At 35.7% G+C, this 24,739-nt stretch overlaps 1 protein-coding gene and 1 long non-coding RNA gene across 3 annotated transcripts in view; one reads left to right on the forward strand and one right to left on the reverse strand.

The window, feature by feature from the left end:
* LOC127554710 (uncharacterized) overlaps positions 1 to 13,932 on the reverse strand; it is a 39,734-nt gene extending 25,802 nt beyond the window's left edge. For both annotated transcript variants that reach the window (XR_007952053.1, XR_007952052.1), the window contains exon 1: positions 13,840 to 13,932. This is a non-coding gene — a long non-coding RNA (uncharacterized LOC127554710). The remainder of the gene's footprint in view (positions 1 to 13,839) is intronic.
* The window catches only part of UBL3 (ubiquitin like 3), a 78,723-nt gene continuing 66,809 nt past the window's right edge, over positions 12,826 to 24,739 (forward strand). The window contains exon 1 of the mRNA XM_051986517.1: positions 12,826 to 14,150. Within this exon, the coding sequence (XP_051842477.1) occupies positions 14,124 to 14,150 (27 nt within the window). The 5' untranslated portion in view covers positions 12,826 to 14,123. The remainder of the gene's footprint in view (positions 14,151 to 24,739) is intronic.

The following is a 24,739-nucleotide window of genomic DNA, read 5'->3' on the forward strand; positions in this document are numbered from 1 at the left end:
CCCAATCCCTCTATTTTTGTCCACCTGCATTTTTTATTTCCTTCACAGGTTAATTGTACACTATTTCAAAGTCCGATTCTTTTTTGTACAGCAAAATAATTGTATGGGCATATCTACAATATATGTAACATATTTAACATGTATTGGTCAACCTGCCATCTGGGGGAAGGGGTGAGGGGAAGGAGGAGAAAAATTGGAACAAAAGGTTTTGCAATTGTCAATGCTGAAAAATTACCCATGCATATATCTTGTAAATAAAAAGCTATTCATATATATATATATATGTATGTGTATATATATATATATATACATACATACATACACACACACTCACATATATATATTTTTAAAAAACAAACTATATGCCCTTTCTATGGAGCTACTGTGGTAGAGTTAATTCTGTCTAAGAAGAATAGTTTTGGTTTGACTTTGTTTTAAGACTGGGTCTCCTAATCTCACTAATCTAGAAATTCAGGGCCTGATCCCACTCTGATTTGACCTGCTCTGTTTCCAACATGGAATATTATGCCCCTCCATAGGCAAACTATTCCTCCCCCTCTCCCCTGCTCCTCTGTTCTCTTCCCATTAATGCTGAAATTGGTGTAGACACCTGATTGGCTTAGCCCATTATTGCCTCAGCCTTCCCAATGGCAGGGTTTATAGACATCTGCCACATACCCAGAAAGAAAGTCAATAGAACTACCACAAAACAGATAGTGAGAATTATGTTGTTCTGAACCATCAAGTAAAAAGAAAACACTTATCAAAAAAGTAACACTAGAATAAGTCCACTTAGGAGACAATCACCCTTTGATTTTAAAGCAGATGTGTTCATATATGAGTTGAGTTAAGACTATTTTCTAAATCAATAGTCCTATGTCAAATGTTGTTACTAAGGATTTTGTAACATCAAAAGCTCTAGCCAGAAGGCATTATAGTCAGTTAGGCATATATGTGTGAATCACAAACATGTAAATTAAGCAGGAAGCTGATAGAAAGAATGACTGACATGTTGGGACTTGATGTCAAGTTAAAGAGGATGATCAATTCTTTACATTGTTATCTGAGAAGCTGTTAATCTGTGCTTCCTAATGAAGCCTCCGTTTGGCATGCTGGAGCTAACTGGATGTTCCAGGTCCGGAAATACCATCATGGAATTCAGGGATATTCACACATTCAGGGTACTGCTAAACATGCCTTTCTGATTCCAGAAATGAGACAGGGATGACTGCTCCAATAGTCAGGGCCCAACCATTCTACAGCTGTAATCATTGCAATGTAAATAAATAGTATAGTGATTGTACAGCAAACGTATAGAGCAAATAGGAATCTTTGGAGACATCTTTCAATGATTGCTTGTTCTCCGCTTATCTTTTGTATAATGAGAAATCTGTTCATTACCAGACAGTACTGCTACCTCATTCATTGAATTAAAACAAAGTACAATTCAGTTTACTTGGACTGTTTGGAATAATAATGGATCAATCAATCATCAGGAATTTACTCAGTATTTACTATGTTCTGAGGGCTGAAGTAGGCACCATGGGCATTCAAAAGAAACAAAGGGTATCATCCCTGTTCAGAAAGAACTGGATCTAATAAATAAATAATAAATAATAAGTCTAAATGAAATCTCTTTTCACTGATTGGGGTATGGTACATGTATTAGATATGATTTCTTTTGTTTTACTGTAGGAAAGACATTTATGCTTTTATCTTTAGTGAGATTAAGATAATCTGTGTGATTAAGGGATGATAATCAAAACTAATTATCCATTACTTCCTGACTGATGCTTCATGATAGCATGAAGGAGACCCTGGGTTCTTAAAAGAAATGGCACAGAGACAGTCTGACAGACCCTACCAAACTGAAAAGTTTCTAGACTATGGGATTATTTACAGACTGCTGTTTGAGAAACAACTCCATTTTGAGAACCTCGTTATCTGAAGACAAGCCAACATGTGAGCCAGTATTTTTTGAGGAGAGGATAATTATACCCTATGACCTTGAATAAATGACTATCTCCATGGGCTCTTAGTTTCTCCTCTGTAACATGAGGGGTTGGATTAAATGACCTCTAACCTCTTTTTCAGCTTTAGAATTATGATCCTCTGAGAAAGTGTAGAGGGATACCTATGTCAACAAAAGAAAATGGTTATTTTTAGCAATATTAAAGTATCTAAGCCAGTAATGATAATTGTGTTAAAGGCGAAGCTCTCCTAAGGTTTCCCCAACCAATGACATTTCACAATAACAATGTCAGTTATATGATAACTAAGTTCCACCCTAAGGTTAGTACCCCACTTAGATGTCCTTAGGCCAAACTTTGGAGCTCAGTGTAAATCCACCCTGATCCCCAGTACAAGTCTTTGTTCTTTACTTGGGTTACTAAATATTACAGAAAGATATGAAATACTTTATCCAAATAGTTCTTACTCTTATCAGTAGCAGCCCTATTCACAAACAAAAAGTATAAAATTAGTTGCTCCACCTAACTGCTTTTAAAACATAAAGGAAAAGAACAGGAAAAAAAAAAATGAGGTTTCTAACACTTTAAATCTAACTTGATAAATTTAAAGTCACTCCCCTCTGATTTTGTGGTCTTCTGCCAATTAAAGAAAGTATGGTGATAGTGGTATTTGAATCCCGAATCCCGAGACTCCCAAGTTTAATCAATCACTCTCCCCTTCTACAGATTGCATTAGGGGTCAGTATTTTTCCACTGCTAATATGGATTCCCCTTCCCACATTGTGAGTATGTATTTTTATTTTTCCTACCTATGAATAATTTATGTTCTTTCCTTCCTTCCTTCCTTCCTTCCTTCCTTCCTTCCTTCCTTCCTTCCTTCCTTCCTTCCTTCTTCCTTCCTTCCTTCTTCCTTCCTTTCTTCCTTCCTTCCTTCCTTCCTTCCTTCCTTCCTTCCTTCTTTTCTTCTTTCTTTTCTCCAATAAGAAAAGAAATGCCCTATGTAGAATTTAAGCTAGAGGAATTCATGAAATGGAAAATTTTGACTAACTCTTCCCATACCATTCTCAGGACTTTGCTATATTTTTCTCCCTCTTGCTTCCAGTCAACCACTTCTCCTTTCCCTCTTCTCCCCATTCCACTCCATTCTGCTGGATATCAAAGGTGATGGTCTTTCTGATGATTCCGTGTCTCATGTCTTCACAGCACAGCCACTTTTCTCCTAGTCCAGCCTGATTATAGACTCAAGTCTACAAAAACATAGATTGCAAAAGAGCTAAATTTTTTGTTTCCTAGAGGCATATATCTTTCAGTTACATCAATATTACCATGATGTTTATAAGTTTCATGGGTTGCTATTTTTTTTTTTTTTTTGGTAGAATAATCACAAATTGATTGCATCAAATCACAAAACATTACAGGGTTTCAACAAGATCCATGATTACTCAAAAGAGATCCTTTTAATAATACAGAGGAAAAATTAAATGCATGAAATTCCTACTGTAGAGATGATGACATGCTATCAGAAAGCAATCTATTGAGATAGTGTGTCAGTTTATTTATTTTTGACAGGCAATTTAGATGGACAATGGGTTGGGCCCAGAATTGGGTAGAATGAAGAGAGTGGATTGATTTGTGCTTGATATATTGTATAATGTTCTCAATGATAACAAATTGCTCCCCAGAGCAAAGATTTATTGTTCAAAAAATACAAATATTCTCCTAGTTATAGTATGTGGTTAAAAACAATGGGTATATTGATGATCAACTCTGATGGTCATAGCTCTTTTCGAAAATGAGATGATCCAGGCTAGTTCCAATACCCTTATGATGAAGAGAACCATCTGCACCTAGAGAGAGGACTGTGGGCTCTGAGTGTGGAACACTATATAGAATTTTCACTCTTTTTGTTGTTTGCTTACATTTTGTTTTCTTTTTCATTTTTTTTTCCCTTTTTGATCTGATAAATGTGGAAATGTATATAGAATTGCTCATATGTAACATAGATTGGATTACTTGCCATCTAGAGGAGGAGGTGAGGCGAAGGGAGGGAAAAAATTTGGAACACAAGGTTTTGCAAAGGTGAATGTTGAAAGTAATCTATACATATGTTTTGAAAATAAAAAGCTTTAATAAAAAAATAAAATAATAATGGGTACATGGTTATAAATTTTAGAACAGATGAACTCAAAGAAATCAAAGTTGTGGAAGAACCAAATAACAATGGAAAGATGTATGGGTAGGTAGGTACAAATAGGTTGCAGTATCATCCACATAGCAATGAAAAATTATTTTCCTAAAGCACAGGTCTTACTAAGCACAATGAATTCCCAAATTCTATCAATTTCACCTTCATGATATCTTTTTTACATGCTTCCCTTCTTTCTTGTGTTATTGCCACCACTCTGAAGCAAGTCTTCATGACCTTATAACTATACTAGTAAAATAACTTTCTGGTTAGTCTTGCATCAAGTATCTTCCCAGTCCAGTCCATCTTTCACTCAGCTGTCAAATTGATTTTCCTAAAGCATATCATGATCGACTTCTTTACAATAAACTTCAAAAGCTCTCTGTCACCTCCAGGATCAAACATGAAATCTTCTGTATGACAACCAAAGCCCTTATAACCCGTTTCCCTACTATCTTACTCACTTCCATATATTCTAAGATCCAACTAATAATTGTCTTTTTACTTTTCCTTTCACAGACTCTTGATCTCCCAACTCCAGACATTTTTATTAGGTACTTGGAACACTCTTCCCTGACTTTCTTCAGGTGTCAGTTAAAATATCATCTTCTACAAGACTACCTTCTTTCTTTGATTATTTCATACATATCCATATACATGCACACATATACACAAACATATATATATGTATGTATATGTGTATAGACAGACAGATAAATACATAGATAGGTAATTAGATAAATAGATAGACAGATAGAGCAGGTATATGATTTTATTTTGCATTTTTTATTTAATTTAATTTTAATGAAAATTAATTTTCATTAAACTTTGAAGGTCAGGGTAAAGATTGGGTTTTTTATTTGTTTGTTTGGTTAGTTGGTTTTTGCCTTTCTTTTTATCCCTAGCACTTAGCACAATACCTGACAAACAATTGTTTGTTCTTTGTTCTCTAAGAGGACCACTATGTTAGAGTTAAGTTTCAGTGTGTCTGACTGTGACTGATAGGAACAGTATGAGCTAGGAATGCTTTATTATAGGTCAGGCACAAATATTCCATGTGAACATTTGGGATGGATTTTCATCTCATGTTTCTTCTCAGCTACTTCAATTCTGCTGTGCTCATAGAGCACAGCATCTTCTGTAAAGAAGGCACACCATGCTGGGCAGTCTCGTGCCAGTGTCTCCCATGTCATGCAATCAATTCTAAAGTTCTTGAGAGATTCTGAGCGTGTCCTTATATTATTGCTATTGTCGTTGTTTGCATCACATGAGTACTTACCAGTGTGAGTTCTCCATAAAATAGTTCTTTTGGCAAGTATACATTTGGCATTTGAACAATGTGGCCAGCCCAATAGTGTTACACTCTCTGTAGTAGTTTGGTTCAAGAAAAGACCTCAGTGTCTGATATCTTATCCTGCCAGTTGATCTTCAAAATCATCCTAAGACAATTCAAGTGGAAGCAATTCAGTTTCCTGGCATGGCCCTGGTACACTGTCCAGTTGTTGGACAATGAGTTCAGCACAATGGCTTTGTAGATCTTCAGTTCAATAGTTTAATAATACCTCTTCTCTTCCTCTTTGGAACCTCTTAAACACTGAGGTAGCTCTGGCAATACATGTGTCAACCTCATTATCAATGTGTACATCCCTGGAAAGTATACTGCTAAGGTAAATGAGCTTATCCACAGTTTTCAAAACTTCTCTATTTTCTGTAACTGATAATTCCAATGTGGATGACGGAGTACCTGTGTTTTCTTGGTATTAATTGTTAGGCAAAAAAATTAGCACAAGCCACAGAGAATGTATCCAAACTTTCTTGCTTCTCAGCTTTGGAGGCTGTACTGAGTACGCAATCATCTGTAAACAAAAAAATCATACACTAACATTTCCTTGTGCTAACTTTGGCCTAATAATTAATACCAAGAAAACACAAATACTACCTGACAAATAGTAAGGGCTTAATAATAGTTTGTTGACTGATTGAATTGTTGACTGCCTGACTGATTATGCCGTTTTTCCTAAAGATGTATTTTCATAGAATCAATTAAAGATGTTTCGCTGAATACATCTATATGTATTCACAATTTGATGATAGTTTTATTCCAGCTTTGATTCCAATCTCCAGATGGCATGTAGTTTTGAGACTTCTAAGTGAGGGGTAGGAGAAGGCTTTTCTTTACCCAGACACTATGGCAAGAATCAACTAGTCAAAGATGTGCCTGGGTCTCTGGCCCCATTCTTCTTTTGTGTTTCTTTAACCTGAAGACGACTATATCCATGATTAGAGGTGATACTATGAATCTGAGCCATTTAATGATTTGTGAGTGTAGACCAGCCTGGTCTGCATCAGAAAGATGTCTACCTTCAGGAAGACTGGCCCAAGATTGTCTATTTTAACAGTAGACGGGTATTGGGAGTTGTTTGGACAATGCTGAGCTGAGGTGAAATATGTAAAATGTTGAATTAGCTGTTCTATATACTGCTTTGTGTTCTAATGAGGTTCAGATTAGTAGTTCCACGTTGTTATTGAATTGTTTTATTTGTTTTTGTCAAATGTATGCTCTTAAATTAAGTGTGTTTTTCTTTCTTTCTTCCTCTCCTCCCCCCAGGCAATTTGGGGGGGAGGGGCGGTCACATAGGGAAGTGTTAAATGTCTGAGGTCAAATTTGAACTCAAGTCTTGACTTCAGTGCTCTATTCACTGTATCACCTAGTTGCCTCTCCCCTTCTCCCCCCAATTAATGTTTTTCATTTGTCCCTTTTCTATATAAGAATAAATAACTACTACTGGATGCATATTGTACAGTGAGATTCTTTATCAACTTACTATTTGGGGAGGCCTAGAAGTGATCTCTAAATAAAATCATCCTGAGAGCATTGATATAGGGACTTAATGAATTGAAGAGTATGAAAAAAAGGAATCCAAGATCCCCTAGGGCTGAACCTGGCCAAACCTCAATCTTGCATCCAGATCAAAGAGGGATGTGTGCCTTTGCCCTTTGGGCCCAGTATTGGTTTTTCTTAAGATTAGAGTCTGACAACTCTGAGATACCACTACACACCTGTCAGATTGGCTAGAATGACAGGGAAAGATAATGGGGAATGTTGGAGGGGATGTGGGAAAACAGGGACACTGATGCATTGTTGGTGGAATTGTGAACACCTCCAGCCATTCTGGAGAGCAATTTGGAACTATGCTCAAAAAGTTATCAAGCTGTGCATACCCTTTGATCCAGCAGTGTTTCTACTGGGCTTATCCCCCAAAGAGATACTAAAGAAAGGAAAGGGACCTGTATGGCCAAGAGTGTTTGTGGCAGCCCTGTTTGTAGTGGCTAGAAGCTGGAAAATGAAAGGATGTCCATCAATTGGAGAATGGTTGAGTAAATTGTGGCATATGAACGTTATGGAATATTGTTGTTCTGTAAGGAATGACCAGCAGGATGAATACAGAGAGGACTGGCGAGACTTACATGAACTGATGCTGAGGAAATGAGCAGAACCAGGAGATCATTATATACCTCAACAATGATACTGTTTAAGGATGTATTCTGATGGAAGTGGATCTCTTTGATAAAGAGAGCCTTAATTGATCAAAGATGGACAGAAGCAGCTACACTCAGAGAAAGAACACTGGAAATGAATATAAACTGCTTGTATTTATGTTTTTCCTCCCGGGTTATTTATACCTTCTGAATTCAATTCTCCCTGTGCAACAAGAAAACTGTTCAGTTCTGCACACATATATTGTATCTAGGATATACTGCAACCCATTCAACATGTAAAGGACTCTTGCCATCTGGGGGAAGGGATGGAGGGAGGGAGGGGAAAAATCGGAACAGAAATGAATGCAAGGGATAATGCTGTAAAAAATTACCCTGGCATGCGTTCTATCAATAAAAAATTATTAAAAAAAAAAAAAAGATTAGAGTCTGAAATAAAACAATAGAGGAGAGAGAGAATAGCAGCAATAGAGAGATGAGAAAATGAAAAAACATAAACTTTCCCAGTGCTACTTTTGTGGCCTACAGATTCTTAAGCTACCCACCCAACATCTGTATGTTCTGAAAATATGTCCAAAAAGATGTTACCGGTAGAATATGTAGAAGAGATGGCATTTTCAAAAGAAAACTCCAGATTTAATGACAGTTGTCTGCCTTTACATAAGATACACCAATCTTCACATAAGCGAACAACTGAAGTAAGAATCAAACATCCTTTTTGGATAAAGCACAGTAATATCTGGGCCTAAAGATAATATTAAGACAATGTGAACAACCTGTATTTCCATACAAGGACAAAGAGAAAGGTCATGTCAGCTGACTGAGTTGTACAAAACAAGATATTGAGCCACTGAACTGATAAACTGATACAAATCACCCCAAAACAAGAAGAGGATGAAGTGTAACTGCAATCACTGAGTACACATGCTTAATGTATTAATTAACATAAACTGCTTCCCAAAGGAGGAATTTTCTGCCATTTTAAATATTGGCTGTATGATGAAGGAAGGGGAACATGTCAAGGAGGAACATGCAGTGAGAGGACCAGGAAATCAGTTAACTTTATCATCTCCAGTCAAGTGGGATGGGCCTTGTACTTCAGGATAGGAAATAAAAGACTCATTTCTTGGTCTGTAAGTTCAGATCTACCCAGGGATTGCCCCTTTCCTTAGCTTGCTCTTTCCTTAGAACCATAAACACACCAACTTATTTCATACACTCCTGGGTCCTTTTTATCTTTATAGCCTATATTTCCCTATATAGTCATAGGGAAGGACCTTAGAAACCATACCTGCTACAGGGCAAGAAGGCACATTAAATGTTTGATTTTTGCCTGAAGGGTAACTATGGACCCCACCCTTCGTGGAGAAGACCTCAGGAATCCTTCTGATCTACCTCGGAAGTCTCCATGATAATTGCTGAATGAAAGCCAACAGAACTAACTTGATGGAAGACCAAATTCTCCCAGTGGTCAATAAAAGTGAAATATGAAATGATTCAACAGACAAAATAGTTCCCTTCTCCCCTTTTCTTTTTTCCCTTGGGTTTCTGGATCAGAATGTAGGAAGAAGTGAGTAGGTATATTTCTTTTTTTGCCTCCTCTACCCCAGGGTTGGGGGACCCTGATACTCACATTTAGGGAAACTCAGACATTAGCTCTATTATGTTGAAAATTTTCCTGGATTAATTCCAGGTAGAGGGAGTTAGGCAAAGAAATGGAAAGTGATCCTTTTTGGTGGATAGGAACCAAATTCCAAGTTCATGTTAGACTATATTGTATATGGAAGTATTGAGCCTCTTAAATGCACAATCAATTAAAATTATTGATTGAATACCTACTAAATGCAAAGTACTTCAGGAGGGTACTTTGAAAGAGCACCACTTGCTTGGGAATCCAAGAAGATAAGTTTAAAAACTGGAGCTGGGGCTCAGAACCTTTGACCAAATAATTTCACTTCTCTGGAGCTCACTTTTCCTTCTCAATAAAAAGAGAAGATGAAATAGATCTTCCTTAAAGTCCCCTCCAGCTTTAAATGTGTCTTTTTGAAGTTCTGTAGGAGATGCAAAGAAGTATATTGTAGAATCCAGGACCTCAAGGAGCTTACAATCTATTTAGGGAAGCAAAACATTTGAGGAGATAAACACCTGTTCTAGATAGCAATACAAAATGTTTTAAAGGGTAGAGTAGCATTAATTGTCAAAGAGATAATAAAGAAAGAATATTGAGTTAGGAGTCTGGAAACCTAGTTTCTAGTCATCATTCTGCCTCTAACTCCTTTGTGTGCAAAATTCTTGCTCTTCAATTCAGAGAAAACAAAGTGGCTGGCCTAATTCAATCTCTAAAGCCCCTTTGTTGGTCTTATTGTAGACTCAGGTAACTGCTGCCACTATGGAAAGTCCAAAAGAGAATTCACTATAGCTTTGGCTTGCAAGACAGATATTAAAGAGAAGAAAGGAACTGAGCTGGGTATTAAAAGGATGAACAAAACTGACTTGGCAGACTTGGACTTGTTTTCTCACATGTAAAATACGGAGGGGGGAGTAGAACAGATAGCCTTTAAGGCAGAAGTTCTTCGACTTCTCTGTGTGTCTTGGACCTCTTTGACATTCTGATGAGGACTTTGGACCCTTTTTTAGAATCACGTTTTTAAATGCATAAAATGAAACTTGTGGGATTACAAAGGAAGTCAATTATATTGAAATAATGATCTACTGTAATTTATTTTCCTCATTCAAGTCAATGGACTCCCTTTGTCTGTGAATCACAGGTTAAGAACCCCTGCTCCAAGACTTCATCCAGCACTAAATTCTATAGTCCTAAATTAGGAAAAGCATTTATGGTAATGCTTCACAATCAATGAATCAATAGACATTTATTTAACATTTATATTTCAGGCACTGTTTTAGGTGCTGAGACTACAAACACACCAAAAAGTAATAGTCTCCATTCCCAAGAATCTAACACTAAATCATATTAATGTGAGAATATTTTTCATTGCTGTAGAATATAGTCCCTTCATGCAATCAGCTTCCTTGAGCTTCATTTTCATTGATTTATGCTGCTTTATACTAAAATAAAAGAATAATTTTACACATAGTCGTTTAGCCCTAATCTTCCTTTTTTGGATATAAGATGAAACAGAGGTCACTCCTTCTTCCCCTTCTTGTGTCACTTCCCTCACAATCTTTTAGCTTTTGGTAACAATTCCTGTCTTGTTTCTCATGGGATTATAGTAATAGAGGAAGCTTTCTAGGTGGAAGTGATAGCAGGAAGAAGGAAAGACAAACCTGTTTGGGGAACAGGTAGGAGCCTAGTTTTCTTGAATGTGGCTAAGGATAGATTGGCTCCTTTTCATTTCTTCCTTCCTTTTTCCCCCAGTTCACCTATCAAAAGTACTAAAAGCAAGGACAAGTTAGTAGAGATGCTTGCAACTACGGTATTAACTTTGAATCATGCAACTGCAGTATTAGGAAATTTTGGTCATTCCAGTTCTATTCTGAACTGATACCATTTAATAGATTTCTTTGAATGTCACGATTCTCAGTCTGGAAGAAAGGAGAATGTGGACATCTAAGGATGTTTTAGGGATAAAAGCAGGGATGAGAAGATATAAGACCATATAGCAATTAGTTTTTAAGCATTGTTTCTCTTTATAGACTAGTGGAAATCTCTATTAGGGAAAGTATAAAATCATATTTTCTTGAGTCGTGATATGTGACACTCTATATTTTTTTTTGGTCAATGTGGTCAGTGTGACCACAGCCTTGGATTAAATGGAAGGATAGAGGTGGTCCTGTAGTGAGAGCTTTATAAAATATATCCAAGAATTCCTTCTGAATGTATTACCAAACTGAACACTTCTTTAAAATAATCTTCAATATCTGGATAGGGAAGGGATGGAAAATAATGGAAAGAAAGAGCTGACTGACAGGAGGCTGGGGAGCTTAAGGCTACAGGCTCAGGAATATGCATAAAGTCTAGTAAACAGTTAATTTTCCTTTCCTCCCCTTCTCACTCCTTTTTTTCTTTGCCACTGGTTTTCTGTAGGAACTTGATCCATCTGTTTCCATTTCTGCCTCTACCCCATGGGAAAGTTTGGTGTATTTCTAGCCAATCTGTTAAAGCAAAAAGGGTACTTAATCTAAGTAGGCTGATATTTTCTGTTCTAATCAGAAGTAAACTGGACTGTGAGATAAGTTACTGGTAAGGGACATTGTGGAGCTTATTAAAAATTAGCGATTGCTTCTGATATTTGAAATGCAATAGATAGGGATGATTAGTGGGAAAATGATTCACTGACTACAATAGTGCTTTGAGATAAAATAAAGCATTATGTCATTTTTCTTTTTGGACTATTGAGTACCACAAGATCGTAGATTGTTGGAAGAGACCTCGGAGAGATCATCTAAGTCCAAGTCTTTTATCTATACATCCAAAAGCAAAAAAACAAAACAACAACAACAAAACCCCCAACACTTTGGCAAAAGGGGTTTAAATGACTTGCCTAAACTCTCAAAGGAAACAATTCTCTGTCAGGATTCAAATTCCAGTCTGCTGGGTCCCATTGCTCATCATTTTAACTGAAAGTGTACATGCATTGCACGTGGATAGTTCTCAGGGAAAAGCAGATTTTAGTAAATGTAATTTTTTTCTTAATGAAAGTAACAACACAAATTGCCAGGCTCACAACACCATGCTTTTTGTAATGTCGTTAGGTGGCAAAGAGCACAGAACTTAAGACCTGAGTTCAACTGTGACATCACACAGTTACTAGGTGTGTGAATCTGGGAACTTCACATAACTTCTGTCTGCCTCAGTTGTTTCATTTGTAAAATGAAGATAATCGCCCTATCTATATAATGTGCTTAGCATAAGCTATGGCACATAGTAAGCTTTATATAAATGTTGTTGCAAGCCTTAAATGCTAGTTATTATTGGTGTTGTTTTAATAACACGGGAGCCACCCCGAAGCGAGCAGCTGAGCAGCACCAGAAGCTCGGAGCTTTTCTCTCCTAATAGCCATTGCTAGGGTCAGAGGTGGCTTGTGAGTCTGGAGAGAAGACTTCGTTAAGTGCGCCCCCTCCGGAAAGGAACTACAATTCCCGTGATGCTAGAGGGTGGTCTCCGTAATGACGCATTCAGTGTTGGTGGTTGGGAGGGAGGGGGGCAGTAGGAGGGAGGGAGGGGAAGGGGAGGCGGAGTGGGTCGGCAGAACTCTTCTCGGTGTTCCCTACTCTAGACTCAGGCAGCCGCCGCCGCCGCCGCCCGCCGGAGCCGCCATGTTGGTTTGAGAGGCGATGACAGGAGGTGGCTGCTGCGTCTCGAGCTGAAAAGTGGAGGCGCAGCAGCAGCAGCAGCAGCTGGGGGAGGAGGAGGAGGAGGACAGCGCTGAGAAAAAACCGGAACCGGGCTGTAGAGGGGGGAGAAGTGCTGCTCCCAGCGGCGTCCGGCCTTGATCCACCTAACTGAGGACTAAAGGAACGGGGGAGGTGCGGAGAGTAGACGTGCACGAAAAAGAGAGAGAAAGAAGAAAAGAGTCCTGAAAAGCTGGAGACGATGACTCCCAAGACTCGGCTTGGCTGCTGCTGCTGCTGCTGCCAGTGGGCGACCACTACGACCGCTTAATCCTCCGGGGAGTGCGGGGGTTTCCTGTCCCGCCCGGCCCGGCCCAGTCCGGCTCTGTCCGGCCCCCTCCTCGCTCCCACCTTTTCCCCTCCCCCACTTCTTTCCTCCCCCTGAGCTTTCGTTTTTGCCACTCACAAGTTAAAGATTCTTTCTGCCTCTGTTTCTGAATCCCCCCACCCCCATCCCTACCCTCTCTAACCCCTGGAGTGAAAGTTGAGCTGCTGTGTCCCTCCCTCGCCCCCAACTCGAGATATTCCAACCTTCCCCCACCCCACCGTCCACTCCCACCCCCAGGGTTTTTCCATCTCGAAGTCTCCCTGTCCGGGAGTTGTGCGCGTTTCTGGGTGCTCTGGGACTGGTCCGGCTCTCCAGCTATTTCTTACTCTGCATGTGTATCTGCATAGTTATCTATGTACACATCGGGACATTTTTTTCTCCTGCTTAATGAGGACTTGACTCGGGAGCCACTGTGAATCATTCTCTGGGCTGGGAAAGGAGGAAGGAAGATTTAACCCCCTCCCACCCCACTTCATGTCCATGTCTCATTCGGCTTGGTCTACCTGGCACGGTTGGTACTGTTGCTGCTCCTGCTGCTGACAGGGATCTGCTGCCATCTCTGGAGTTTTGCTCTTGACACAGAGACAGTTCCTGTGGATTTTGCTTTCTTTCTTTTTTTTTTTTTTCTTCACCAGAACCTCTACCAGTCCAATAATCTTTTTCTTAAAACAAGTTTCTTTTGAAAGCACATTACCAACTTAAATCAAAATTGGCAAAGGAGCTATTTCTGTGGCTTGAAGATCTCTGTATTTTTATTTAATCTTCAGGGTATTTATCAAACAGCAAGATGTCCAGTAATGTTCCGGCTGATATGGTAAGTGAAGGATGTATTGTTATTTGTTTAAGATGTTATTTTGGTTTTATTTACTTAAGGAAGGGTGTTGAGTGCAAAAGAGATATTTGATGGAAATAGTTGGGAAACCACAGCGTCTGGTGATTTAGAGCACTAAAGTTGCAGCCCCTTATTTTTCCCCTTTTCTACCGGTGTTTTTGTTTGTTAGAATCATTAAAAATTGGAGAAGTAGGAGTGTTAGTAGAAAATAAGTGATCTCCCTATTTCCTCTAGAACTAAATATTAGATACAATTCTTTACCTTAATGCTTCTGAAATTGTCAATGATACTAGGTAGAACTGGAGAATTGATGTTTATTTCATGTACTGGTTAGAAATTGATCATTTAGAAAAATCTGTGTTATAAAGACACAGTAAGATCATTAATGCAGTAGCTGCAAACTTGACATTTTCCAAGGACGGTGAAGTACTATTACTTGGTTAAAATTATATTATAGTCTATATTATAGTGGTAGTTAGTTATCTTCCTCCTCCCCCTCCCCCTCAGTTTATTGCCTAATATGTGTCTGTACAAGAAGAATATTATTAAGGAAATCTCACAAAATAAGACAGTCATTATGTTAAAAATTTTCCTCAGTTTTCCACGACTTCCTGTAACTGTATCAAATGTTAGATATTATTAACATCCTTAGACTTAAAAAACAAATCACACATTATTGAATTTTGTCATATGTTTAATATTTGAAACAAAAGTACTCTTTATTAATGCTTTTGTATTTTAAAGGTTAAGGTTGTGACTTTGTTGATTAGAATGGCTGTGTAAGCTTACAATGTGGGTTTATGGTGTGAAATTACATGCCGCTTGAAATGATAAAGGCTAGTATGGTAAAAAAGCATAAAGATGAATCATCTTATTTAAAATAGATTTGTAGTTAATATAGATGACATTAATAACCTTGTCTTTTGATACATGGTAGCTTTTAGTTGTTTATTGTATAGAAAATCGAGAGCCAAGAGATAAATGATTACACAGCAATAAACTGCATTGGCAGTTTTTTTAAATGGAAAGAAAAAATGATTTAGTACATGTCAACATATGTTGAACTCTTATCTTGATTTTTCATTTAACTTAATGTATAAATACAGAATAAATGTAAATTCCTGCTTTAGTTGGCCTCAGATGGAAACATTTCCTTCTCAAAAAAGTCCTTGTATTCTCCTTTAATTTCTCTTCCAACACCATTCACACATCCTAAACTCACACATGACAAAAGCCATTTTCTCTAATTGAGGATGCCAGGACATGTTATCTTTCACTCTCCTGAAGTTGACTAGAGGGGTCTCTAGGTAGTGCTGTTTAATGGTTTTTTCTCTTGTTTGGTGTTGAGTAATCTAATAGTTTGGAGAGTATTAGAACTCCAGCTAAAAGATTTGTCTTTAATATTACCATTAATATTATTATCATTATTAATACTGTTATTTGGTATTAAAAGCCTCACATTTTCTGTCCATAAAGCTATATTGAAATAACATGCAAGCAAAATAATGTTTCCATTATCTAGGCCTGGTATTTCAGTTGGAGAAAAACTGGAATGTGCGTAGCATCATGTACAATATTGTCCCTGTTACAGATGACTGTTTTCTGGTCAGAGATAGGGAATGGAAGCCACAGATCAAGTATTGGAATTCGGAAGGAAGACTATGGAGTTTTTTATTTACTTTTCTGCTGCATTGCTACATCAGTTTTTAACATTTGTAAATTAAACTGGACAATTTTATCTTCTTTAGATTGACATTATTGTAAGGCCTTGGTGTTCTTTAGTGCTTTGAGATCCTTTGATTAAAAGGAATGTGCAACCAGGTTAAAGCAATGTTATGTAATATGCACATAACACCTTGATGTAGATGTTTCTGAATAGGTACTGTGATCTAGCCCAAATTAACTTGTTCAGAAGTTTTTTTTCTAATTGTTTTTAGGAATCTTGAGATTTTACTGTGTCAGTGAAAGCTGTTAACAGTCTTTGTTGTTAGAAACATAGGTGTTGGGATATTACTTAAATGCATTATTTAATTTAACTTTAGCCCAGGATTCATAATCCAAGTTACTTTTTGAAATCATAAATAAATATTGGTTAGAAGTTGTAGGTTGATTACTTGCAGATTTGTTAGACTTTGTTGGATGAATAATTTACTCTCAGTTTATATTTACATTGATTATTCAAAAGCAATGGAAGCTGTTTTCACACATTTTCTGTTAGAGACTCCAAAATTAAAAGCTAAAACTATACCTCAGAAGCTAAGTTGTTTTATTGCAACAAAATTCCTAAATTGATTAGTATGTATATACTACATTCCAGTAAGCTTTTAAGCATGTATCACACAGGTGAATTAGCACACTTCAGTTTCATTTGGCCAAATTTCAAGAATTCCAAATATATAAAATTCTAATATTAGAGTAAGAATAGTACTTAGAAGGCAACATTATTATTATTCTCTTACATTATTGTAGTGAGTGCTTGTTGTCTGAGACAATACACTTTTGGGGACAGGGTGGAGCTATGGAGCTTTCTGTTTCTATCAATGACAATTCATTCTTAAAGTTCAGTAGTCATTGTTAAATCTGATCTTCTAAAAGTTATCATTGTAACTGCGAGATTTTAAAATACATTTAAGTCTTGATTTTGTATTTTTTTTGTTGTTGATTTTGTATTTTTAAAAAATTTTGTGACTAATCTATTTTTAATTTTTAAAAGGTTTTGTTTTTTTTTGCTCACTACATGGTATACCCATTTTCCCAGCACAAACCGGAGATGGTTTCTAGAACTAGATTTTGATCCTGTGGATAAGTTGGGGGTGGGGATTTTAATGTTGTTTTGGCACTTTTAACATCACTAGCACTGACTCTTTTATCTTAGTATTATATGAAATATTTCAAGTCGTTTATCTCATATGACATAAACAACTGTAAAATGTATTCATTATTCTCATTTTACATATGCAAATAGATTTTAGGATCTTTATGCTAATTTGATAAGTATTTTATAATTTTATCAATATTTACTTAATGTTTTTGGTTACTAGCTTGGTTGATTAAGGAAGTTCTAGCACTTTTAAGTTAAATGGTGAAAAGTGGGCTAAGTAGCTTTTAAAAATTTTTGATAACTTTTTATTTTCAAAATACATGCAAAGATAGTTTTCAACTTTCATCCTTGCAAAACTGTTCCAAAATTTTCTTCTTCCCTGTCCACTGTCTTCCTCTCTTAGACAGCAAGTAATCCAGTATAGTTTAAACATATGCAATTCTTCAAACATAAGCAACTTATTTTTTAAAAGAATTGAATCAAACATAAAAATCAATATAATAATTTTGGAAATGAATCATAAAAGTATACCATATTTTAACTCAACCAAATACAGTTCTTAGTAGATGAATTTAATGTTTCATTCTGATTGTTCTTAATGATAGCTTGAATTATTTTGATGACTAGGTCATATCAGCATAATACTATTTACTATCTGTCAGAACAACAGTGGTGTAGACAGGAATGTAGTCCATCATTTTGGAGTGGTGGGAGTTCTCAAGCAAAATATTATTTGTATTTTCAAGCATTTGTTTTTCAACTACTGAGTGGATCACTGGACTACAATCCCATTTTTTGGAGGGGGGGATTAGATGATGCAAGTCTGTCCCCTTAAAGATCTTTCTGTAAAATAACACCTTTCTGTCTTCAAGAGGAGCTGAGTATTGATGAAAGTATTCTGGGAAATGATTTTTATGTCTTTAAAGAAAAGTTCCATATAATGTCATTTTTGTTTTTAATAGCTAGGCAGTGTAACAAAATTCTGTTTTCCATGTTAGCTCTGAAGTGATATAATATGAAATCAATTTGAATTTATAGTACTATTTGGGGCCTTGTGTTTTTATTTCTTAAAATTTTCAATTTTGGTTAATTTCTATTTTGTATATTAAAGAAATAATTGGAGCCCTCTGGTGGACAAAATGTTATTACTCTGTAAATGAACAAACCTGAAATCGATAGTATTTTTTTGGATAAAATATCTGAATCTAAAATATGTTTAAAATAGGATATTGTTAGACATTAATGAAATTTCTTTTAACCTGATCTTTTTAATTTCTTTTCTAAAGCATAGCTTAAAACAGTTGATCCAAAGAATATATGAAAAAAATAAAAGTTCATTTGTATTAAAAACTTGGGATGTGTAGAATAGGACATTGTTTACATACCCAAGTAGCCATGCTAATTAAGACGAATCTAAAAGTTCCTTTTTTTTCTCTCCTCTCCCCATTTCAAGCTCTAAGGTTTTAGGATAGACTAAGCACTGCCAATAAATATAGTTAAATAAACATTAGGTAAATATTTGTTAATATGATTGCTTATAGTTTTAACTTTTTTATAATGTTTAAAGTTTTAAGAACATTTTCTGTATTTTGGATTGTTATAAGTAAAAGAGTCGTTAAATTCATTCCTCAGTAATAGTCTCAATTTAAGCAAATTAGTAATGGTGGCATGACTAGTGAGTATTGCAGCTGAGATTAGAACCCAAGACATCTAAATTGAGTGCTCTCTTTGGGTTTCAGTCATTTTAAATAGCTGAGTTATTTAGAGAACGAGAGACTTAAGTACTCAATTTAAAAAATACCAACAACAACAACATTTTGTATAGAAATCTTTCTAAAAGTTATACTGAGCATAATTTCCTGATGATTCAGGATCATAATTAGGAACATCAATTATTTTACTGCCCAGTTATATATATGTTCCATGTTATACCTTCAGGGCTGTTAGTGGATAGAATTATTTGTTCCTAATGTTAAATGGTTTCAGAACACATGCTTTTTGAAATTATGAATCTTCTTTTTATAATTTTTCTTTCCCTTCCTTTGGTATTCATTACTTTTACTGCTTTCTTAGCATGTTTTCCTATGGTAGCAGCTCTCATATCCAATTTATTATTTCTGAATCTTCTGTGGACTTCAAATTATAACTAAGTTTGATTAAAAAATAAGAAGAAATAAGTTCTAAGCTTCTATAAATGAATGAGGATTAAGATGTGGGTTTAAATACATATGAGATTATTTAAATATATTTGAGATTCTGAGGGCTTGTTATCATTATTATTAGAAGTTTTTGTTGTCTGGTAGCAGAATTTTGGATAGTTAAGGTATAATTTGTATTTTTGATGGAAAATAGGCTGATTTTTATTGAAAGTTGATTTCTTTTTTAAAAATCAGATTCAACTTATTGGAACATTGAATTCCTTTCATCTTGCATTTCTTAATACTTCAGTGACTTGTTATTTAATCAGTATGTATATTCCTTCCATCTAGGCAGATCATAGCTTCCTATAATTTAATAAAAGATCTTTAAGAATTGCTGAAGCCAACTTGGTTATAAATGCCTTTCTTTTATCTCTCTACATCTATAGCTATATCTATGACATAGAAGTTTATTTTTTACATAGGAATTCCTTTTCCTTCTCTGTACTGTGTTGGGATTTCCTTCTCTCATACTTTTCATTGGCTGGATTACTTGTTAAAATTCCTGCTCTGTCTTTGATTATGTTGTTAGTATAGAATCTGTTGTGACATAATTGGTAGTAGAAAGGAGAAGAAGGAGGTGAGGATAAATTCCATAAGTGATCTTCATTCCCAAATATGAATGCTTACCTAGCCCCCAAAATCATTGTTTCTTGTTCTTGTTTCAGTATTTAGTCATATATCGTTTATATCCAGACCTATCTTAATATTTAATGTAGAACTATTATTCCTATCTGTAATCACACTGAAGAAATGTACAGAATAGCCTGATTATCTCCTGAAATTTAAATAAATTTTAATTTAGCACTTTTATATAATGAGACCTATACAATATACAGTTAAGTATCTTTGACTTTCTTTTTCCACACAGGATCTAAATTAAAGAGAGAGAGAGAGAGAGAGAGAGAGAGAGAGAGAGAGAGAGAGAGAGAGAGAGAGAGAGAGAGAGAGAGAGAGAGAGAGAGAGAGAGAGAGAGAGAGAGAGAGAGAGAGATAGTGGAAGAGTAGGGGGAATAAGTGGTTCTTGGCGGGAGGGGGAGAGAATGTTTTAATATTCCCTTTTTGATACAAAAAGCTATTCTTCCTCCCCCCCAAAAAAAAAAAATCAAAAAACCCTCTAAAAGATGTATGGGAGATACCATTTTGTTCAGTGGTTGGGCTGGAGGAGAAGCCTTGGTTAGAAAGCAGCAGGTGGTGTCAGTAAAAAGGAATTTGGCAAGCTGGTCCCTGATACTGGGGCAAGAAAGAAAAGAAGCTTCCTAGAACTAAAAAGTTTTCCTAATTTATGTAGCTAGAAACTATGGGTTTTTAGTCTCAACTTGTACAGGTCTATTCCAGAACATGGGGTTCATAAAATCATAAAATGTGTTTGGGACATGGGGAAAGTGAGGACTGGGGAAATCTTTGTAGCTGAAGGATTGTAAAGGAGATAATCAAGCATCAATCTTCAAGCATTTTTGGTACTAGTTCTGTGCTAAGTGATAGCTACAAAGAAAGGTAGAACCAATCCTGACTCTTAAGGAGCCTACATTCTAATGGGAGAAACAATATGTAAAAACTTATGTACATAGGACATTGGTGTATTTATTAAATTTATTATGTGACAGTGGGTCTTCCACTTTGGAATTATAAAGTTATTTTCCAGTAAAAAACATTATTCAACTTGTACAAACATTTTACAGACATTTATGCAGTGAACTAGCTGCTGAATTGGGTTGATCATCTGTAAAGAATTACAGAAAATATAAAAAGAATGGTTTGACATGGGAAAGACGGATAAGTTGTGATTTTTCAGTAAGTACATTGATGAGATTACAGATTTGAGTTGGGGGGAGGGGAGGCAGCAGCTAGATGGTGCAGTAGATAAAACACTGGCCCTGAAGTCAAGAGGACCTGAGTTCAAATCCAGCCTCAGATACTTAACATGTCTTAACTGAGACCTTGGGCAAGTCTCTTAACCCCAATTACCTTTGCCAAAAGAAAAAATTAAGATTTGAATGGGAAAGATTTTAAAGACTAAGGCAATTTTGCTTCTTACATAATTCATAATCTAGAAGTGCATTCTTAACATCCCTTTTTTATATCATAGAACCCTTCCTTCCTTTGACTGAAGGAATTCTAAATTTCAGTTATAAGTTAGTACAAATAAAGATTTAATTTTTACCCACATCTGAGTTTCAAGGATTCCTTGAAATCTATCTGTGGAGCTTAGATTAACTACATAAGGTTTTGGGAGGTAGAGTGAGGAAAAAGATCCTTATTAATTGAATGGTAATAGGAAAGATTTAGTTGAAAACATAAATTATTGCTTTAGGTTGTAAAAAATGAATAGGATTTCCAGCAGGTAGGTACTGGATAGAATATCAACCCTGGATTCAGGAAAATTCATCTTCCAGAAGTTAAATCCAGTCTTAGATACTTACTAGTTGTGTGATCCTGGTCAAGTAATAGATCCCATTTGCCTCAGTTTCCTCATTTGTAAAACAAGCTGCAGAATGAAATGGTAAACCAATATCTTTGCCAAGAAAACTCCAAATGATAAAAGGTTGAATGCAATTTAAAAATGACTCAACAACAAACCCACAGGGATTTCAAGAAGTAGAAATAGGAAACATGAGCAAAGACATAGCATAAAGTGGAATATATGTGGGAATAGTGTGTGGATAGCATAGTTTAGCTAGAATGTAGTTCATATGGAGGGGGAGTAATGTAAGATGAGATTTAGTGGTATTGAGGATCACGCATGTTCAGATTATATTTGGTTCAGATAGTTCAAGTTTTTATTGGTATTAGAGTGTAAGCTCCAAGAAGTCAAGAACTGTACTGTGTCTCATCTGAATTTGTTTTTCCCTTAGCTTTGCACATAGTAAATACTGATGTTGTTAACTTGCTGTTTATATTGAGTTTTGTGTGGTTTGCTTAAACTTGGATAAAAACATTGAATTTTGTAAAGATAAATTTTTGATTCTTGATTTTTAAAAAGATAATTTAATATACTTTAGAATAATGGAATCTTAGGGCATGAATACTCTATAAATACTGTCTACCCTAACCCCTTTATTTTACAGGTGAATGAGCCAGCGACCAAAGAGATTATCTACAAATTAAAGGCAGAGCCAGTACTAGAACACAAGTGTCTAGATTACTAGTCATCTCTGTCTCCAAATCATTTCACTTATTCACTTGATGATTGTTAGATAATTTATCTGTTTCAACCTATATTTTACTGCTTCATTTCTTAATTTAGGCATATATGCATTTGTGAAAACTTCAGTACTAATATTTTGCCTCTTGTATTCTCTGTGATTTTGATTAAGATAAAACTAAATGCCTAAATTATTTGTATGTGTTTTTAATGAATGAAAAACAAGTTTGAGTGATTTTTAAGATTAAAAATATTGTCGTTAAATTTGTTTTTCAAAATGAATTTGATATATATTAAAATATCACTTGAGAGATGATTGATAAAACAGATTATTATTTCTTTGCTTTATTTCATTGTATTATGAAAGTTGGTTTCTTTTTTCTTGTGAAATTGGCTTGTTTGAACGATTGTAAATAATGATCTCACTACTAAAATGAAGACAGATTTTATTCAGAGTTTAACATCCTTTGTGAAATTAAAATCTACTTCATATTCCTGATTTGCAATAGATATAAAATTCCAGAGTAAGGTATATTTTTGATCTTTGAAGGTCAGCTGTATCACATATAATGATTTATGATAAAAAAAAACCAAACTTTTTTTTTTTTAATATTTTCCCAATTTTAAGATTGGCATGGTATCCTTACATTTAGTGCTAGATTATTGGTTAGATATTTACCACTTAATACTGTCTATTGACTTGAGCACTTATTTATACATAAGTGCTATATGAAAGTGAGCATAATGGATTGTAGACAAGGAATGAATTTAAAATGCTAATAATTCTCAAAAGGGATCTGAACACAGAGCTTATAGAATTATAATAATTCTTAGGAAAAGTGGCAGTGATACTTGATTAGAAATAAAGAGAAGCTTGCTATCTTTTATTTTTTTTAAAGTAGCATAAACAATATTTTAACAATATTTCTATTTTTACATATTAAGAGGTTTTGGACAGTTTAGCTTCTGTGATAATTTTAAAGGAGGAACAACAGAAAGACTATTTCTATACATCTATGTCTCGTTTAAATGTGATTCTGAAAGTTTTATACCAGGACTTCTTAACCTTTTTTTGCTTGTGACTCCTTTTGGCCTGAGAAATTTTGGTATATTACATAGGTTTACACATCAAACATTTACTAATAATAGATAATAATTTCACAACACCCCACATTCAGTTTTGCAACCCCCAAAGGGATCACAACCCACAGTTTAAGAAGCTTTGTTATGCTACATATTTTTGTAATTCAAATCTTATTAGTATTATAATTAGTTTCTTTAGGTTAAAGTAAAGTGCTAATGAAGCTGAGGTTGTAGTTTTAGTTCTCATGTATGCATTTAGCTTAACACTACACAGTCATAGATTGTACTCTTAATTCTAGTCTGCTTTTTCTTAAATGGATGCTAGTAGTTGGACCCAGGTGGGAATTGTTAGATAGTGCCATCATGAAGTCAGCAAGCGACTATTAAGATCTAATGTGTGCCAGGTATTGTACAAAGTGCTGATACCATAAAGAAGAACAAAAAAATCCCTTTCCTTCAAGGAATTCATGTTCTCATTGGAGAGAGAGCATAAAAAACAATCTACAAGATACACACAAGCCAAATTAGAAGTAATCCCTAACAGAGGGCACAAACAATAAAGAGCACAGGGAAAGACTTTTTCTAGATAGTGGGATTTTAGCACAGAGGAAACCAGGAGGCAAGGTCAGGAGGAGGGAGAACATCCTAGGCATGGGGGATAGCCAGGCAGTGAAAATGTATAAAGTGTCTTGTTCAAGGGATAGGGGGAGGGAAAGCCACTGTCTCTGGACTGTGAAGTATGTGTAAAGGATTAAAGTGTAAGAAGACTAGAAAGAGAGAAAAGGACTCAGGTAGGTTATAAATGGCTTTAAGAACCAGAGAAGTTTATTTTTGATTTTAGAGGTAATAGGGGAGCCACTAAAGTTTATTGAGTAGGGGGATGAAGTGGTCAGACCTATACTTTAGGAAGATTCCTTATTCAAATGAGTGAAGAATGTACTGAGAAGGCTATTGCAATCTTCCAAGGGTAATGAAGACTTGTACAAAATCGTCAGTGTCAGAGTATGTTGCAAAAGAATAAATAACAGGACTTAGAAAAAAATTTGATTTGAATTTGGGCGAGAAGGGGACAAAGTTAAGGAGTGGAGGATTACTCATTTTTGACAGCAGTAGAGAAGTTAGGAAGAGGTGAGCATGATTAGTTCATTTTTGGACATATTGACTTTAAGAAGTGTTATGAAGCATGTAGTTCAAGATATCCAATAGGCTATTTGAAGACGTGAGACTGGCAGTCAGAAGAAGTTAGAACTAGATAAACAGATCTAGAAATCAGCATGTAGATACTACTTGAATCTATGGTAGCTGATAAGGTTATCAAGTGAAA

The sequence above is a fragment of the Antechinus flavipes genome, chromosome 3, assembly GCF_016432865.1.
Source record: "Antechinus flavipes isolate AdamAnt ecotype Samford, QLD, Australia chromosome 3, AdamAnt_v2, whole genome shotgun sequence".
NCBI lineage: Eukaryota > Metazoa > Chordata > Mammalia > Dasyuromorphia > Dasyuridae > Antechinus > Antechinus flavipes.